Source organism: Phasianus colchicus, chromosome 2, assembly GCF_987193195.1.
Source record: "Phasianus colchicus chromosome 2, bPhaCol1.hap1.1, whole genome shotgun sequence".
NCBI classification, from domain to species: Eukaryota; Metazoa; Chordata; class Aves; order Galliformes; family Phasianidae; genus Phasianus; species Phasianus colchicus.
In genome coordinates this window covers 3,994,196-4,009,962 of record NC_143437.1, presented here as the reverse complement: position 1 = coordinate 4,009,962, position 15,767 = coordinate 3,994,196, and the positions used below count along the sequence as shown (strand labels likewise).

At 40.0% G+C, this 15,767-nt stretch overlaps 1 protein-coding gene across 2 annotated transcripts in view; it reads left to right on the top strand.

The window, feature by feature from the left end:
* Positions 1-676: 676 nt before the first annotated feature.
* Positions 677-15,767, top strand: part of XRN2 (5'-3' exoribonuclease 2) — a 46,980-nt gene continuing 31,889 nt past the window's right edge. The window contains exons 1-16 of one of the 2 annotated variants that reach the window (XM_031603365.2): positions 677-942; positions 4,874-5,001; positions 5,082-5,193; positions 6,380-6,491; positions 7,533-7,591; positions 7,670-7,759; positions 8,576-8,648; positions 8,737-8,787; positions 9,115-9,272; positions 9,681-9,755; positions 9,850-9,983; positions 10,064-10,121; positions 10,216-10,323; positions 11,357-11,401; positions 12,172-12,303; positions 13,815-13,930. In XM_031603365.2, coding sequence (XP_031459225.2) covers positions 868-942; positions 4,874-5,001; positions 5,082-5,193; positions 6,380-6,491; positions 7,533-7,591; positions 7,670-7,759; positions 8,576-8,648; positions 8,737-8,787; positions 9,115-9,272; positions 9,681-9,755; positions 9,850-9,983; positions 10,064-10,121; positions 10,216-10,323; positions 11,357-11,401; positions 12,172-12,303; positions 13,815-13,930 — 1,526 coding nt within the window. In that variant the 5' untranslated portion in view covers positions 677-867. Of the gene's footprint in view, positions 943-4,873; positions 5,002-5,081; positions 5,194-6,379; positions 6,492-6,744; positions 6,907-7,532; positions 7,592-7,669; positions 7,760-8,575; positions 8,649-8,736; positions 8,788-9,114; positions 9,273-9,680; positions 9,756-9,849; positions 9,984-10,063; positions 10,122-10,215; positions 10,324-11,356; positions 11,402-12,171; positions 12,304-13,814; positions 13,931-15,767 lie in introns of those variants that run through there. The other variant, XM_031603366.2, reaches the window with a different exon arrangement.

Sequence of the window (15,767 nt, the reverse complement as noted above, 5' to 3'; positions counted from 1 at the left end):
CAACAGAAAATGGCTTACCAACAGCCAAGCGAGGCTCGGAGCGACAAGAAATCCAATATTGGGTTAATGTGTTGCACAGCCAATTAGCAGGGCTCCTCTCCCCAGGTCGGCAGTGGATTCCACAAGCGGTGCTGAGGTTTGTTGGTTCTGTTAATGAGAGCCGGGCTCCTTCCTCACCTCCTCGCCTTCGTGCCCCTGAGCGTGCAAGGGACAGGGTGCAGCACAGCACAGAACCTCCCCCCTGTTAATCCTCGTTAATATCCGCAGATCTAATTCCATTTGAACATCGCCACACGGCTAACTCAACACTATTTGCTTATGCAACGGGTGGGGCGACGTGACAGGGATTCTTTATTGCTGGCTGCCTGCAACCACCTGAAAGGAGGCTGCGTGAGGTGGGGTGAGGTGGGGTGAGGTGGGGTGGGGTGAGGTGAGGTGAGGTGAGGTGCTCCCATAGGACGTTGTGCCCATAGGATGTGTGTTGGGGAGGTTCAGGTTGGCTGCTGGGAAACATTTATTCTCTGAAAAAGCAATGAAGCAGTGGCATAGGCTGTACAGGAAGGTGGTGTGGTCACCATCCCTGGAGGCGTTCAAGAAACGTGAAGATGTGGCACTGAGGGACGTGGCTGCTGGGCACGGTGGCGCAGGGCTGAGCGCGCACTCCCCGCTCTCACGCTACCCGCCTCACAACCGCTCACCACAGGGCCGCCACGGCCTCTCCTCACTGCGCATGCGCGGCAGGCGCTCCCGCCCCTAAGATGGCGGCCCGGCCCCCATGCTGCCCCGCGCCGTTCTCCAGCCCCGGAAGCGTTGGGCGCCGCCTCGTTCGGGGCCGTTCCTCGCCGTCCGCCGCGGCCCAGCGCCGCCATGGGAGTACCGGCTTTCTTTCGCTGGCTCAGCCGCAAGTATCCGTCCATCATCGTCAACTGCGTGGAGGAGAAGGTGAAAGGGGCGGCCTGAAAGAGGGGGAGGCGGGCGGGCAGGCAGCGTGGTGCCGCTGCGGCCGCTCGGCCCTCCGCGTGCGTGTGGGCTGCTAGGAACAATTCCTCCTCGCCGCGAGCCGGGCAGGCTTCGCTTCTTACCTGTTTGCCTTAAGCGAGGTTTGTGTGCAGCACGGCTGTAGTCGGGGTCGGCGTTCGGTTTCTTGTCACGGAGCCGCAGGTTTTCGGGTTGAGGCGGTGAAGTGGTGCCTTAAATTTGGGTGGATCGCTTGTTGGACCTGCAAGGTACTTGTGCTTGTCGTCCTGAGCCTCCCTCAGCGCAGCGAGAGGGGTTTGTGTGACCTGTGGCTGCAGGGGTGGGTTTGGCACTGCAGTGCGTGCAGGAGGTTTGAGGAGCTGCCGCCAAACAAGGTGCTTTCTGATTTACGAGTGTTGCTATTAAGCAGCTCCGAGGACTGCTGTTCAGCAGGTGAATGGCTTGTTCTGCCTGCAGTCAGCATCATACGGGCTATGGGGTCTGAGCTTTTCGTCAGCAAAACCCACTTTCCTTCAGTACGTCCTATGTGGAACAGGTTGCCCAAGGAGGCTGTGGATGCCCCATCCCTGGAGGCATTCAAGGCCAGGCTGGATGTGGCTCTGGGCAGCCTGGTCTGCTGGTTGGTGACCTGCACACAGCAGGGGGTTGGAACTGGATGAGCATTGTGCTCCTTTTCAACCCAGGCCATTTCTATGATTCTACAAATATCCATTCCAACAATGAAGCAGGACAGTGGATATGGTGTCTCTATTAATTATCAGTCCTGTTTACAGCCATCACTCAGTGTGTAATTCAGCTGTTGTGCTCCATAGCAGCATTCTTCTGAATAAATGAATGCAGATGGTTGCGACAGTATACGTAGATTATTTATAGTTTTGTGTTTACTACAAGTGGATGCTTTTTTGTCTTATAAACTTTCCAGTATTTCCTGGATAATGCTTTAAGATCTGCGTGCTTAACAGCGGTCACAATTTAAATGGCAAATACATTTTCATGCTGAGCTTTCTGTAAAAGCAGAAGGCTTCCATCATGTTAATAAACACCTATCTAAATGCTAACTGAGTCCTAATTGCTGTGGAGTTTAGGTGAAGGAAAAGTACCTGCAGAGGTCTTTGGTGTATGTGATTGCAGGTCTGTTCAGTAACCTGCAACAGCAAATCTTAAAAGAGAAGGAACAATATAACAAATTCTCTTGAATCAAATTGCCTGACCATAATGGAGCATCAGACCCAGATTTCCTTATGCACATTGGTTTGTTCTGTTTGTGCAGCGTGTCTACAGCGAGCACAGCACCTGAATAAATCCCATTTAACTACAATTTTTGATACTCGTACCCGGTTACAGATTTTGAGAGCTGCCTAGGACAGTGGTGAGCAGCTGTGTCTTACTGCAGAGGAATTTAAATTTCTCTCACAATGTAATCAGTTCTGTGTGTATCTTAGGATTGCTTATAAATCTTTCTAATCAGAAGTTTTGTATCTGTGGGTAGCTTGTCTCTTTGAGATATGGCAGAGTTGATCCTTGTTCTCTTACCTTGCTAGGTTATTTCTTTTTCTTAAATCTGATTAATCTTTTTCTTAAGCTGAGCGGGAAGAATAAGAGGAAGATCTCAAAGATAATATAAAATCCATGGGAGAACGTTCTTAGTCAGATTCATACAAATTAATAAAGCTGCAACTAAAGTATCATATTTGAAGATCTGTTTTCAATGGTTTCAAAAGCAGCTGTAGATTAGAAATGAGCAGTTTAGTTCTATCACAAGAGATATCACTCCCAGATACTTAAACCTTTTACAAGACGTTTGCATTAAAAAGCTGTTGGGTTTGTGAGTGGGTAATGGCAAAGCTGCTGACATAGCAGTATGCAGATGAAAACTAAATGGCTTTCGTAGCCATCTAAGGGAGATGGTGCTTATTTTGCTTTACCTTCAAGATGGGAAATAAGATCCGTGGAGAGGGCAGTTTTATTTTCCATATCACATAGTTGTAAGCCTTTGATGTCACAGTTAGCTTTGGCAAGAGGTTTGATGGGAGATCAAGTAGGACACAAGACAAGCTGCTTGTCCCGTTATCTGATGTAAACCAGAATGTATGCTGCTCTTTTAAAATCAGGGCTTTAGCTGCCCGGAGGAACTTGATAAAAATCATAAGCTGCAGAATAGTGTTTGCACCTGGCAATTAGTTCCTGCTCAAACCAAAGGATTGCTCTTGTTTTAGAAAGTGCAGTAACATGCTCCTTTTTTTGTGAGTTCTGAAGGACTCAGCTGGTTCTGATTCCACCTGTCAAAATTTGGCTTGTTGGCGTGGCTAAGAGAAAAAAGATGTGAGTTGGCAAAATTTCAGTCTTTTAAAGAAACAGTGGAGATTAGCGTTCCAGTATTTAAAAATACATTCACAGGAATGTACTGAAAACATCCCGTGCTCCTGCAGCTGCAGGGGTTCTGTAAGCTCAGAGGAGGTGCTGGGTGCATGTTGGTCAGCTTCTCACTTGGGTGGGGGGAGCAGCAGGGGAACGCTTTTCCTGCTGCCTCCTTGAATCCTCTGGTCACAGCCTGGATGGAATGGCATCACATTCCTTGCCAAGCTGTACTCCTCATTGCAACTCCGTGATACGTTATAACTCCTTCCAGTCATCAAGTTTTTAAAATGAATTTGACTACTTCTTGGTCAAAGAGTGTCTTCTAGCATGGATGTTACTGATGTTTAATTTGCTTCCTTGTTCACTAAAATTTATTTTCTCCGTGCATCCGGGTTTACCATGTGTAAGTGTTCAATCATGCTGAAAAGCTCTGAGAACTTCAGTGATTGAAAGTGTTTAGAGCAATTATAATTCAGCATTGAGTTGACCATCCACACTGTGACCTGAGCTTCGTGTCTGGTTAGGTATTGGCCTAAAGGAAAGCAGTCATAGAGTTAAAAGTTATTTCACAGGTAGAAAGTAGGACCTGGGATTTATTTAGCATGCCAGGTGCATCCACAGTCAAAATTAGAGTCAGAAGGTGAAGAGTTCAGGGATGTCAGTGCTTTGGTGCATTTGGTAGTAACCAAGAAAAGTAATAAACTTATGCTCCAAATGACAGTTTTTGTCTGGTGAGATCTGAAAGGATCTCTTTCCTTTATAGAGTGGAATCTGGAAAGAGGAAATGTTCTAGTTTAATCTTGTACTTTGCTCGTTCCAATGTACCTACTTTTAGTGTTGGAAGCTTGTCACGTCACCTGCTGTTCTCCAATATGTGATCAGCCATGGATGAATGGCTTCTGCTGCTTCCTTCTTCCTGTAGGGCTTAAGTAGTGGAATGCAGAGAGAAAAGTGATACAGGCTTGTTTTTTAAAACAACTTTCAAGATTGGGGCACCTAAACAAGTGTTTAAAGTGAAGAGATTTTTGACGTTGTCATTTGTGAGTCATCACGTCATATTATACACTTTGAATCTCCTTCCCTGCATTTTGAGGGAGCCTATATGGGGCTCGCAGATTATCTGGAAAATACATAGTGTGGAAGTTCCTTGGAACAAAATGTATGATACATGCTGATCAGCAGGAGTGAACTGGCTTTGCTTTAAGTCATCGTAATCCCTTCAGGTAATGTTAGTTTTATAAAAGCCTTAAAAACAGCTGTGTGAGTAGTGTAAGCATGAAATTCCAGGTAATTCTCTAAGGGAATTTGTTGCTGTCTTTTTCTACTGCTTTTGAAGTGATTATCTTGTACTGAGGGACATGGCTGAGCAGGCATGGTGGTGTTGGGTTGATGCTTGGACTGGGTGGTCTGAGTGATCTTTTCCAACCTTAATGATTCTGTGATCTCCTGTGACTCTGTATGTTAATACTCTGTAGATGAGTTGTTCTGCTTGCATGATTGAGTAGTACTGAATTAATTGTTCCAACTGCTTTTGCAGGCCAAAGAATGCAATGGCGTCAAGGCTTCAGTTGATACAAGCAAACCAAACCCTAATGAGGTGGAGTTTGATAATCTGTATTTGGATATGAATGGTATCATTCACCCTTGTACACATCCAGAAGACAAGTAAGGCAATTTCCTTTATCTCAATAAATAGGACTCGTTCATGGCATTTCACATGTTAAATTTAATGCTCTACGTTGTAGGCCAGCACCTAAAAATGAAGATGAAATGATGGTTGCAATTTTTGAGTATATTGACAGGATCTTCAACATTGTAAGACCCAGGCGACTTCTCTACATGGCTATAGATGGAGTGGTAAGTACTGACTGAATTTAATTCCTAGTAATGACTATTTCTGAAACTAGGCTTGATGCCCTCCACTCTCATAAGATCCATTGGACAACAGTTTTCCAAAATGAAAAACTTATAGGATAAATATGCAGTTAATTAAATTCTGTGTTCTCAAAACTGTTAAAGAACTTAGTCCAGAGGTTCTCATCAGCTGGCTGATGTAGCCTATTGCAATAATCTGGACTTTGCTTTTGCACAGCAGGAAACTTCCATAAGACAGTAAAGCTCTGAAGTTATTTCACGTGTTCTTCTATTCTGTGACTTCAGTAATGATTTATGCAACAGACTGGGAAAGACTGTGCACTTAAAGTGACTGTGCACTTAAAGTGGGAAAGCAGGTGCACTTAAAGTGGGCTGTGACTTGATTATGCCATGAAATGTTTCACAGCTAGCTTTAAGCAGACACTGGAGCCTGTCTTCCTCTGTTCCTTATCCACATCCTGCTGGTGCATCAGTTAGTCTAATGAAAGATACCACACTTCATTAAAACCTTCACTTCACTGAATATATTTGTGTCTACGTTGTGTGGTCTCGCTGAGGCACACTGAAGTAGCCTGGCAGGTTTCTGGTAGGTCTGTTAAGCTTTGGCTGTTTTTCTAGGCTTTTCAGCTTCTCCAAGGTAAGATGAATTCAATAAAAACTTTCCTACTTAAGGATACACGAGTGCAGAAATTCCTAATGTGTTTGTGTATGTAAAAGTAATTCAACAAGTAAATGATGATGTATCCTTCTAAAAATCCCGAATACCTGTCCTAACTAGTAAGTGAGTACTGTCTGCTCTAGTATTTTGAAAACACAAAGAGCTATGGATACAATGTTAGGGGTTTCTTTTTGGAGAAGGGGTATGTTATAAATAATGCATCTTGAGCATTGTGTGTTTCTGAGATGAGGGTACAGTTGCACATGCTGCTGGGCTGCCTTTGCTGAGAGGCTTAAGAAACCTATTCAGAAATTTGCCCAACTCTGCTGTCGTGTGTCAGGGTGAACAGAATCCCAGGTTTGGTTATAGGGAGTCCCTGTGTTAAATGGTTGTATATTCACAAACTAGCCAATTTTAAAAAGCTTGTCTTGAGAATCAGAAACAACCAGCAGATGGAAAATAACTGTGTAGATGTGGTAACTGACCCGTGCATTATGATGCCTGTTTCAGGCTCCACGTGCAAAAATGAATCAGCAGCGGTCAAGAAGATTCAGAGCATCAAAGGAGGGCATGGAAGCTGCTGAAGAGAAGCAAAAAATAAGACAAGAAATTCTGGCAAAAGGTAAAGCTGTGACAACACCTGATGTTGTTTTTCAAGTCAGAGTCACCTTCTTTGTTTTTAGTGTTTCTGTAAGGGTTAGAAAAGGGATGTTGTACTCTTAAAATATCTCTGTGCATTATAGAGAAGGAGGGTGTAGTGGATCTTTTTTTTTTTTCTTCCCAAAGTTAAGATACAAGGTAAAATGTCACTTTTGTTTTCTGTCTTCCTGTCTGAAATGGATTTGTGTTCTTTTAATTCCTTCAGGAAGAAAGTGAACAGAAGAACAGGGATAAACAGAGTTTTGCTTAGCCTCCCACTATCCTTACAGAAAGGAATGAATGTTTCTGGGTCCTAACAAAAAGTTAGTTGAGGCTTAGCAGTAGAGGTCGTGTGAAGTTGTTGCTGCACAGGAATAAGGAATATACTGCAAGCAAGGGTAGGTACTTTGATTGGAAACCTTAAACTCAGGAATGGAGCAACATCAGTGCAGTTTGAAATTGATAGTAATATGACTCGAGTGAAAGCACTGTTTGTAGCTGAAGGATGCAGAGTGTGCTGGAGGAATTAGTTCAGGTGACTGTGTAGGAAGAAGTAATGTGGCCTTCCAAGTGAAAGCATAGCCTCGTTAGAGGTTAAAAAGGCAGGGCACACTTCTTTTTCCCTGTTGCATTTCTAGATTCTTTTATGAAATTCAGAGATAAGAAGTTAGTGTAACCTTATTTGGGAGCTCAAGTGAATAAGAAGTGGAAACATAGTTTTCTTGTATATTCTACCCTATATCCTAATGTTTTATCTCATTTAGCAAGCTTAGTTTCCTTGAGACTTCTAGTTTTTGGCAAAACAGGTAGTGAAATCACTGCTCTGAAACAACAGATGTTTGTAAGAGTACCAGTACCTAATTTTAAGATGAAAGTAATGGTAAGACCTGTTTTGTTTCTGAAAGAAAGTAATCTTTTACTAAGTGTTAATTACTATCAGGGTAGCCATCGGGGTGTTTCTCATGCAAAAAATGTTTAATGTTCCATATTGATTTACTTCTGTTAAATGTTTTTATTGCTCTAGGTGGCATTCTTCCTCCAGAAGAAGTGAAGGAAAGATTTGACAGCAACTGTATTACCCCAGTAAGTGATCTTGCACTTAACCAGCAATTGTCAGTATCTGGATGATGGCTTAATGTATTTTCTTCTGTCCCTTTTTAGGGAACTGAGTTTATGGACAATCTTGCAAAATGTCTCCGCTATTACATCGCTGACCGTTTGAACAGTGACCCAGGGTGGAAAAATTTGACAGTAAGTTTCACAGTTTGATACTTCAGGAAAATTAAGGTGATCTATTATAGGTTAGGCTAGGATATGACTGAAGAGCCTGAATTCAACAGATTTGTCTCATCTTCTCACACAGATATTAATAGTGGACCAACTTGCACCTTCTGCTGGACTTTGGAGGTGTATTTTATCCTAATAACTCAATCTAAAAGCACTATTTTTTTTTCATTTAAAAGCAGTGAAAAGATCTGATATTGCAAGCCACAATTTGATGTAATAGGACACAGGACTTTAGGGGTACTTTATTATCTTAGGGAAAAATGTCACAGTCTGTTTGTTGTATGTGTATTCTTTTCACTCTTTATTTTTTACTTGTTTACTGTCTCAGACTGCATTTTTTTTCTATCATTCGAATGATGTACAGTAGATGTCAGTCCATAAAAATTGTTTATAGCAGCTTTCATGCCTTTCTTGACTTTGAGATTCTCTTATACTGTTATTCAACCACTCAAGCACTCCACCCCCATCAAGTTCTGTTTCTGACAACCCTGTTTCATCAGTTGTCCGTATAATTTATCAGGAGGCTAATGATATGATAATTTCAGTGGTATTAGAATCAATATGTCAGCTTCATTCTGAAATTAGAGAAAAATTAAGGTCTGCTCAGAGGAACCAAACTCTTAAATAATTGATTTTTGAGTCATAATATGATAATTGACACTACAAATTAGGATTTCATATACTGAATCTGACTTAAGAATACTTGAACTACCTACTGCTGGTGGATTTTTTTTAAGGGTGGCAGCATAAATTGATTACCTAATCTGTAAATCTTCACAGGTAATCCTGTCTGATGCTAGTGCTCCTGGTGAAGGTGAACATAAAATCATGGATTACATTAGAAGACAAAGAGGTATACTTGTAATAAACTGCAGTATGGCACTTATTTCTAACCTGTTTTACGTTATTGAACCAAAGCTGTGTAATTTTCTTTCATGTAGCTCAACCAAACCATGACCCGAACACTCATCACTGTCTGTGTGGGGCTGATGGTGAGTTCTTTGCTGATAGTGTATCTCATGTTAAACTTTCTTGTGCTGTTTTTTGATTGTGTAGAGCTGTAGTGTTTAGAATTTGGTTTGTGTATGTATAAATAATCCAGTGTATCTGTTAGTTTTTGACAGCCACTGTCTGTGGCCAAAGGGCTGACTTTAACTTTCTTGTACTATCTGGGTAGTTTGTGGATAAGCCCATAGTTGCTGTCATGCTTGTTTAAAGCAGAATGTATGTGGTTTCCAGTTGTTGGTTTGTTGTTGTTCTTAAGAAAATGCTTAATATTTGTCTTTCATTTTATTTTATTCTTCTCTTTTGATTGGTAGCTGATCTAATAATGCTTGGATTAGCCACACACGAACCAAATTTCACCATAATTAGGGAAGAGTTTAAGCCAAATAAACCCAAGCCATGTGCTCTTTGTAACCAGATGGGTCACGAGGTTAAGGATTGTCAGGGTTTGCCCAGAGAAAAACAAGGCAAGGTAAGAATTCTGATATTTCTACAAATTCTTCTCAGTGTGAACTAATTTGTGTCTTAATGATATCCTCGCGTTACTCTCGCTGTCAGTTTTGTCTGAAGCGTAATACAAATTATGTTACTGGAATTGTCTGGCTTTCCTTTCATATTAATAAAATGATACTTCTGTAGCATATAAATACTATGCAGAATCTAACTTTCTCACTTATTAGTTTTCTTTCTTTTTCCCACTGGCAAGGGAGGATAATCAGTAACTTAAGACACACAAAGTAGTAAGATGCATGCTTGGCATAAGAACTTGAGAACCAGTGCTTATGTATCTCTTAGCTCTTTTCCAAGTATGCTTTAAAATGGAGCAGGATAAACTTTAAAGCGAGCTTGGATGTAATTCAGTTATTTCCTTTTATTTTAGCATGATCAGTTTGCAGACAGTCTTCCTGCCTCTGAACAAGAATTTATTTTCATCCGCTTATGTGTTTTGCGAGAGGTACGTGGAAGCAGTTAGCAAATCCCCTACGTATGAATATTGTTGTTAAACTTCACTGACTAAGGTTCTTGGTGTCTTTTTGCCTGTGTTGCAGTATTTAGAAAGAGAACTCACTATGGCCAGTTTACCTTTCACTTTTGATTTTGAAAGAAGTGTTGATGACTGGGTCTTTATGTGCTTTTTTGTTGGAAATGACTTTCTCCCTCATCTGCCATCTCTGGAGATCAGGTACATGAGCATATACTTTCCTTCAAGTATACCTACTGTAGCTTTAAATGAAAGGTCTCATGCTTTTGTTTCCTTTCTAGGGAGGGAGCAATTGATCGCTTGGTTAACATATATAAAAACGTGGTGCACAAAACTGGGGTAATATTTTTTGTTCTTTTTTTTTTTTAAAGCATTCTGTTGTTTGCTACCAAAATAAATTTGCTTTTCAACCATATTATTATGTATTTTACAGGGCTATCTCACAGAAAGTGGTTTTGTCAACCTGCAGCGAGTCCAGATGATCATGTTGGCTGTTGGAGAAGTTGAAGACAGTATTTTCAAAAAGCGAAAAGACGATGATGTAATTTCCATGTTATATTCTTGGAGTTCTGTTTCATCACTTGTGCTACTGTGATGCCCCTTAATCTTAATAGAATATGAGAAAAAGACCTTTGTATTTTGTTAATATCTCTAGTGGCTTCCTCCATGTTTGAAAACTAGTCAAGTGCTTCCAGTTGATTTGCTTTTCCTGGAGTAAGGGGTATTTTTTTTCTGGTTGCTCTCTCAAGTAGCAACAAAACACGAACTGTATGTGAGTTCTGTCACTTTTTGAATAGCTACTATAAAAACTAAACAAGGGTTTTTTTCTGTACAGGGATGGAATACTAAATATGAGCTCAAAGTGTATTCTTGCCTTTCAGTACCTTCTGAAACTTGAAATTTGTCCAGGATTTGTTGTTCTTCTGGTCTATCTTTGCAGACTATGCAGTTTTTGGCAGACAGACTGCAATTTTTTCATTTAGGATGAGGGATAAAACACTTGTGAATGAAGGAAGAAAACTTTATTTTTTTACTGTTTATTATTATTTACTTTATTTACTGTTCAGTCAAAAAGTGCTCTGCCAGTGCTACCAAAACGTTTGATTTCTAGTTGCTTCAGCCTACGTTTCTCTTGAAGTAGAAATATGAATTTGATGTGCCAGCTCTCAGTATCCTGGGCCCAAGATTTTTCCTTGTCTTGTCCTTTTCTAAGATTTTGGCTCTCTTGGCCTTATGGCAGATGTTCCACACCAGTCAAGGAGCTTAGGCATGTGTTATTACTTAGTCTTTTGACACTGATGTCATCTTGAACTGAAACTATTGCTAAGCTTATTAGGTGATTTAAGTCATAACCGAAATTAGGGGCCTTATTCAAGCAACTCTTTTCTGCAGGTTTTCAGGGTAAGATAGAAGTTACTAGACAACTTGCGTTGAATTTACAGATGCAAGAACTGATCTAGATCTCTTATTCAGAGCATTACTCAAAAACCTTGCAGTCTTTTGGTTGAGGATTATAACAAAATACATTTCCAAAAAATCTGTGTGATGTTTTCCTCTTTATTCTTTTATCCTAGGATAACTTTAAAAGACGACAAAAAGAAAAAAAGAAAAGAATGAAGGTAAATTCATTTCTTTCACAGTGCAAAAAAGAATTAAAATATGTGCTGTAGCTTTCAGTGAATATGTTAGTTGAGGCTGTAGTTGTAATCATGGCATTTTCTGGGCTCTGTGTGAACTATTTTAGTTCTTTTTTCCATGGCTTTTTGTAAACTGGGGCTTTGATTGAAGGAATTGCATGTTAAAGACTTATTGAAAAGGAGAGTTGAATGCTATAATTGTACCTGTATGTTTTGTCCTTCAAACGTGCATATATAATTATGAACTTCGATTTAGTGATTCTTGATGATCACAGTACAAGAATTACTTTCCTGTGAGTTGACACAAGTCTTCTCAGCAATTGTGTTCCTTAGGGAGATGGGCTTTGACTTAAGAGTTGAAGTTTAAATACGTATACTGATTTGCATTAAATTGATCTGTTTGAATAAAGACATGTTTCTCTCAAACACAAAAAAGACATACCCCAAACTACAGCTATTACACAATTCTGTACTAGCAAGTCAGTGCTGTGAAATGTTTCATAAACGTGTTACAGAAGCACTAACTGTTGTTGGAACACGTCTGCCCTTTATGTAAGCTGAATTCTTTAAAATCTTATGTTTAATGAAGATTGTTAAACGTAACTAATTTAAGGTGAATGGAGTGGGTAACTCTTTACCTCTGTAACTATGTGCTATTTTAACATGCTGATCTGAAAATTGTGAGAGCATCACCACATCGCTGTGGAGATCACACTTCTTTTTCAGCACACCTGTATGTATTTGTTTTCTAGAGGGATCATCCTTCTTTTATTCCTGGTGGGCAGTTTTCCCCTCAAGCTCTGGGAAATCGCTCCAGTCCTCAGGCAATCAGTAACCCCAGGCAAGCTGCCTATGAAATGAGGATGCATGACAGACAGAACTCCGTAAGTAGATGTTTAAAGGTATTTACAAATAGAGGGGGCAATAATCGCGTCCTGTAGACCTGTTTGGTTGTTATTTTTTCTGTGGGGCCTTCTTGTCTCTCAGTACTGCTGGGAACTGGGAAAATAACCTGGGAGTTGGGGCATAGCTTGATTGTGTTGAAACTGTTCCTTCAGCTCCAAATTCCCATGCTTCAGAGAATGTATGTGAAATACATACAGCATGTGCATTTTGTTAATTTGTTTCACTGATCAGCGTGTGTGTATGTATATATGTGTACATAAATTCTTCCAAAGAAGACATCAGTAGGGCTTTGTTTATGAAAAAATAATGCAAATTGCCATTAACCAGGTATGCACAATGGCACCATTCCCCACCACTTTTCCCCAAGCTATATGTGTTTGTTATATGTCAGTAAGTTCTCACAATCTCTCTAGTTTAATTCTCAGTAGCTTTTCTAGCAAAAGGATTAGGCAAAATTTGTAATCTTTAAAAGTGGTCTGGAACAAAGATCATTGTTAAAGAGCATGTATGTATTTTTGTTTTGGAAAGCAGTGATTTTTTTTTCAGATCTCTTTTGTGGAACTGCTTTTTAACTTTCTTAAGCATCACTCCTCACTGGGAAGAGGTGAAACTCAGATCAAATTTTTAAAATGTATTAGAAAATAATGAAAACCTGGAAACAAGTTCAGCGTTCTGTTAGCAGTCTCAACTGTTACTTGAAATAATAACTATGACAAACTTTTCGTCTGTCCATAAATATTCATTAAAACACTGAATGTATTTTTCGAGTAAAGATTCTTTTCATCATAAAGATTAGTTTTCTTTTAAATCTGGATAAATATAATTTGCTTTATTTAAGTGTGCTTTCTGCTAGTCTTCCATTTTAATCTTGAAACTTCTGCACGTGGGTTAAGCAAATCAGTTATTTTATGGAGTCTGTACTTGCTGAGGTTTAATTTATAAGGACTATATTTTATTGCAATTATTTGTCTTAGCTTTTTAGAGGTGAAAATGAGAGATTTTTTTAAGACTGTAATATTAAAATACACGCATTTGAAAGGAGTTTAAGGGATCAGCAGTGAGGAAACAGTATCTCTGCTGGTTTTGTATTACAAGCAGCATTTGTGTGGTGCTCTGCATACTCATTTTTCACTGTCAATATAAAATGAAGTCATAAAATAAGCTGTAGGATTAAAGACAGCAGTTGTATTCCAGAGTTGGAATACATCAAAATGGCATGTCTTATTGCTGTAAACTATCTTGTTCGTTGCATCTTTTTCATTCTCAAATACAATGAAATTTTTGGCTCTGTGAATCAGTGCCCTTGGAGTTCTTTTCTTTTGCTGCCTGGCTTAGTAGTTTAAGGACTGTGTAACTTCTGCCTTGAGTTTTTTGGAGATCAGAATGAGTGTGTGATTTTTGCTTTATCACATAACCGTTAGTTTGAATTTGAATTTAAAATGTCTAATCAATCTTTCCCTCTATTCATCTGTTACAATTATGACCCTAGACGATGTCGTCTCCAAATACCAGTCTCAATTCTGATGGCTCCCCATCCCCAGCACGAGGAATTAAGCGAAAATCTGAAGACAGTGACAGTGAACCTGAGCCAGAGGATAATATCAGGTGAAGCCATTTTATGTAGCACTTTGTTAGCAAATTGCTGAAATAAATGGCATTAATTAGACTGCATCTAGCTTAGCGCAGCAGTGCCTTCAGATGCTTTCCTATGATCTTTTTATCCACCGGTAATTAATGTGGAGGGTTAGAATATTCAGTAAATTCCAGTGAGATGTGTAAGCTATAGCTGTTAAATCTAAGTATCTAGATTAGTATGCGTGCAGGTTTTCATCCTGCAAGCCACTACTCCCTGTGAGACCACGCACTAGATTGGCTACACATCCACTGTTCAGCTTTGATTATGTGAGCTGAATGCCACTGCTCTGCAGTTGAATTTTTGAGCTATTTAACCCATAGCATTCGGTTACACTGGCATGTGCAGCATTACTTATTTTGACTGTCATGATGTTTTCCTCCATCTTTGATTGGTAGCAAGCCCGTCTTTGGCCATTTATGTTCCCCAGATGATTAAAGGGTAGGAATTTGATAAGAATTAAGTGACAGTGAATTACCAGTGAGTTTGAATTTATCAAAGGTTTAAATCAAGCCATTACCCTTTAACTCAAGGGTGAAGACCTTATAATTTTTGTTCAAGTCGCTATCCTGGTCAATGCAGCCAATGGGTTTCTGTTTTCTGTAGTCAGGGGACTTGTGTGAACATGGGAAAGCAAAGAGGATTACTTCATTGTGAAGTATTGATCACGAGTGTCCAGTAGTGTTGTTATGACACATGTTGCCAATTCGATTTGCCAGGAGGGAGCACTAGCTCTCATTTTAACTATTGCATATGCAGATCTGAAGGAGTTTATGTTGCTGTGTTTTTTTTAAAATGGATCAAGGAAAACATCAGTCTGATGTCAAAATATGTGTTACTGTTGGCTTCCCTTTGAAGTTCAGCAGAGATGCTAAGAGAAGCTTTAGCAGTGGTTTTTTGTTTGTTTTTTTTTAAAGCAAGTAGCTTGAAGGAGTCATGGTGACTTACAAATAGCAGTAGTTTGGACAAAGGTCGTGCTATCAAGCAAGTGAGAACACTACATTTGACTGCAATTATTTAAGCTCTTCCGTAGCTTGGAATACTTATTCAGATCCTTTTCTGAGTGGAAAATACTTTCATGCTTTTCATTGTGTTAGGAAATGAACAACTTTATTTTAGGTGTTTTTTTTTGTCGTTTGTATTGAGTTGTATTTAGGTGGGAGTGGAAATCAATGTAAAACAGAATCATTTCCAACTTACTAGTAAAAACACATAAATGAACTGGATGCAAAGGTCGTTTACAGAAATATATTTTGTATTTAGAATGACTTCAAAGCTGGATTCAGTAGTTCTAATCTGCTAGCAAACTTACTGAAAGGGTTTTGAAACTTTCCTGGAGTCAGCTGCTGAGACTGCAGAGGCACCTGACTCTGTCCAGGCATCAGTGCAGGTAGCTCTAGTCCTTGCTCACCCAGCTAGCATCCTTCACTCCCAAAAACATCCCTTGTTTTTCCACCTCCTCAGCAGTTTGAATTGTGATTGAGCTCAGGTCAAGTATAAATGATATCCATGTACAAGTCAACTAGTTCAAAGCAAGGTTTTGGGTTATTTTTGTTTTTGTGTTGTATATCAGTTTTAAGCAACCTTTGCTCTATCTTAAAGGCTTCATCTGCTGCAATGTGAGCTTGAGTTTTGTTAAGTTTGAGTTGACCTCCCAGGTTGCCTATGTGCTTTAGATTCTGTATGGAATTTAAACAGGTCGCAACCTGTTTAACAATAATATTGCATTGGAACTGAGGGATTCAGATACACATCTGTCAGTTGAGCAGGTGGCTGTTTTCCCTGCCCCATCCCTAGGCAGACATAAGG